This window comes from Carlito syrichta, unplaced genomic scaffold (genome assembly GCF_000164805.1).
Source record: "Carlito syrichta isolate Samal-C Ts95f unplaced genomic scaffold, Tarsius_syrichta-2.0.1 Scaffold306714, whole genome shotgun sequence".
NCBI lineage: Eukaryota > Metazoa > Chordata > Mammalia > Primates > Tarsiidae > Carlito > Carlito syrichta.
The window spans coordinates 1-3,591 of NW_007250810.1; the positions used below are offsets into that span (position 1 = coordinate 1).

At 46.3% G+C, this 3,591-nt stretch overlaps 1 protein-coding gene across 2 annotated transcripts in view; it reads right to left on the reverse strand.

The window, feature by feature from the left end:
• Window positions 1–1,261: 1,261 nt before the first annotated feature.
• LOC103265646 (eukaryotic translation initiation factor 3 subunit L) overlaps window positions 1,262–3,591 on the reverse strand; it is a 26,922-nt gene continuing 24,592 nt past the window's right edge. For both annotated transcript variants that reach the window (XM_021715142.1, XM_021715141.1), the window contains 2 exons: window positions 2,739–2,819; window positions 1,262–1,481 (listed from right to left, as the gene is read on the reverse strand). In XM_021715142.1, coding sequence (XP_021570817.1) covers window positions 1,443–1,481; window positions 2,739–2,819 — 120 coding nt within the window. In that variant the 3' untranslated portion in view covers window positions 1,262–1,442. The remainder of the gene's footprint in view (window positions 1,482–2,738; window positions 2,820–3,591) is intronic.

Sequence of the window (3,591 nt, forward strand, 5' to 3'; positions counted from 1 at the left end):
CCACTGCACTCCAGTCTGGGCCACAGAGTGAGACTCCAACTCAAAAAAAAAAAAAGATTTTTTTTTTTCCTTATGAGTTGAAGTCTCACTCTGTCACCCAGGCTGGAGTGCAGTGGCAAACTCACAGCTGCTGCTCAGGTGATCCACCAAGCTCTAGCTGCTGTCCACCACTGCAAGTCTCCATGACAGGCATCCAGAGCAGGTCCAGCACTGTTTTTGTTTTTAGTCAGTGTCTCACTCTGTTGCCCAGGCTGGAGTGCAGCAGCACGCTCATAACCACCACAGTCTCAAACCTATGGGCTCAGGCAATCCTCCTTAGTTGCTGGAACTACAGGTGCACACCACCACACCCGGCTAATTTTTTGGTTTATTGTCAAGATGAGGTCTTGCCAAGCTGCTCAGGCTGGTCTCAAACCCCTGGGCTCAGGCAATCCTCTTACCTCCACCTCCCAAACTGCTGGGGTTACAGGAGTGAGCCACCACACCCGGCAGGTTCAGCTTGGTTTGAAACAGGTGCCAATCGGGGCAGAAGACAGTAGAAAAAAGCAGTAGTTTGGAGCTAATTATTGGTTTTTTTTGACTTGGCGTGTCACTCTGTCACCCAAGCTGGAGTGCAGTAGCACACTTACAGCCACCGCAGCCTTCACCTGCTGGGCTCAGGTGATCCTTCTGCCTCAGCCTGCCAGGTAGCTGGAACTACAGGCGTGCGCCACCATGCCCAGCTGATTTTTTTATTTATTGTAGAGATGAGGTCTCGCCACACTTTCAGGCTGGTCTTGAACTCCTGGGCTCAGGTAATCCTCTCGTCTCCATCTCTCAAAGTGCTGGGATTACAGGCATGAGCCACTGTGCCTGGCTATTTCTTGGCTTTTTTACAGCTATGTGACCTTGGCCAAGTCTATCTCCTCATCAATAAAATTAGATGAACTACTATAAAATCTGAGCTGTAGGTTTAAGCAATGTATAGAGATACCTCTTTGGATGGTTCCTGGAAGTAGGAGGTGTTCAATAGTTTCCTTCCAGGACCCAGCACTGCCACTAACATGCCATGCAAAATTACAGTAGATCATTGAAAGCTCATAGGATTCTTGGGAGGCACAAAAAAGATACAGATGTGAAAATGTCCTGCAAACTGTATAGCACTTTATGAACACAAGGGATTAAATAATTCAACTTAACACTAATCACTGATGCATCATGACATGTGAAATATTGTCCTGCTGTCACGATCCAGAGTCTCCCCCACAATAAAGAGACAAAATCTGGCTCTAAAGATCCTTTACTAAGATCTACTTAAAACATTTCAGTCCTTAGTTTGAAAAAATTTCAACTTAGTTGACAGGCTGATGGCCGATCTAAGTGAAGGTTTCACGATAACAAAAACACCTCCCATCTACAATGATATCAAAACAAGTTCCTGAATAATATGAGTGTGAATGCCTTCAGGGTCTCTGGCCCATCTTCTTCAGGGTTCGATTAAGCTAGAACAAAAAGAAAAGCAAAATTAGATGTGGGGCTTTCTCCAGTGCTTTTTCTATAGTGTGTATTATTACAAGTCAGACTCCCAGCTGCCCCTCTGAGCCAGGAGAGGGGAGTCGTTGGTGTGGATGTCCACTGCGTGTGCAAAGCCACAACATTCACGTAGCCCTATACAGTGCATGCAGATTGTTTACCCTTCAAACTCAACAAACCCACACTATACTGATCTACTCTTCTGACAGACAGGAAGGGGATTCAGAGGGGCTAGACTTGCATGATTCCTAGTCTAGCTGGGAGAAGAATCAGAAGCTTCCTCGGCTTTCCCCTTGCACAAAAAAACAGGATCTTTTAAGGAGACAGCCCTAGCCTACCACCCTGACAGATATGAACTGAACTGCTAGAAGGTATAAAGAGCACCAGGGCTGTGTTATGATCCTGCAGGAGGAGTCTGACCTCTGCTGGAGGACTCAAGATCAGGACACAGTGGCTCCAGAGGAGGTCACAAAAAGAGCCCCACACCCTTGCAATGTTTGGCCTGACCCAAAAGACTTCTCCTAGGTAAAGAAAAGGAATTTAACAAGTCTGTCAAAACAGAGCTCCCTGTCCTCCAGCCTGTAGGAACTGGCCAGACCTGTCTAAGTTGGAGAACACTGCCAAATGGGGAGGGATGGGTAACGGCAGGCAGTGAATCCATCCATATTAGGAAATGCCAGAGAGGGAGAGGAGAGCTGGCCACCCGCAGAGGGAGATCTTGGAAAGAGATGCCCAGAGAAGGCTGACACAGCAATTCTCACCAGCCCAACCCTGCACCCCAAACCCCAAGCAGCCAGCCAGTCTAGCTCAGAAACTTAAAGGGCCAATTAGGAGCTTTCTTTCATTCTTTTTTTCTTTGAGACAAGAGTTTCACTCTGTCTTCCAAGCTGGAGTACAGTGGCGCAATCACAGCTCACCACAGCCTCAATCTTCTGGGCTCAGGCAATCCTTCCACCTCAGCCTTCCAAGTAGCTAGGACTACAGGGGCATGCTATCACAATGGGCTAATTTTTCTATTTCTTGTAGAGATGCCGGTCTTGTCATGTTGCCCAGGATGCTCTCAAACTCCTGGCCTCAAGCAATCCTCCCACCCTGGCCTACCAAAGTGCTAGGATCATGAGTGTGAGTCACCATGCCTGGCTCAATTTCAGGCTTTCTTGAAAATAGAAATGATAAATAAAAAAAATATTTTCCCAGCAAACAAGCCACTCTTCTAGATCTCTTACCTCCTCAAATTTGTGTATCTGACGAATAAAGAAATCTCCATAGCGCCTGGCAACCTTGGTGTCTGCAATGTGGATCATGTCCTGTGGGAGAAAGCACAGTCAGAGAACAGTGAGGTAAGGGGGTAGGGCTACCTAATTCATGAGGTCACTTGCGGATTTGCAAATAATAATGATGCTAAGTGTCAGATAAACCCCCCACACTGCTTTCCAAAGCAAAGGAGGGGGAAAAGATCACTGGAAAAGAATTATCAGTTAATAGTAGCTCACTCTTTCTGGAAGGCTGATTTTTATTTATTTATTTTTATTTATTTATTTATTTTTGGAGTTGGAGTCTCACTCTGTCGCCCAGACTGGAGTGCAGTGGCCGCTCCCGGCCACCACAGCCTCGACTTGCTGGGCTCCGGTGATCCTTCTAAGTAGCTAGAACTACAGACGCACATCACTATGCCTGACTAAGTTCAAAATATTTTCAACATCATTTTACTTATAAAATTTCTACACAATCTAGGTTAAGACCCAAAAACTTTCTAAATCTCTTTGATAGAATTTTTAAGTTAAGGACAAAGAAAGAAATTTTGTTTTTTGAGTTGGAGTCTCACTCTGTTGCCCAAATTGGAGTGCAGTGGCATGCTCCCAGCCACTGCAGCCTCAATCTGCTGGGCTCCAGCGATCCTTTCACGTCAGCCTTCCAAGTAGCTGGAACTACAGGTATGCACTACCATGACAAGCTAATTTTTTTGATTTATTATAGAGATGAGGTCTTGCCAAATTGCCCAGGTGGGTCTTGAACCCGCGGGCTCAGGCAATCCATTCACCTCAGCCTCCCCAAGCAAGGGATTACAGGCTGAGCCAC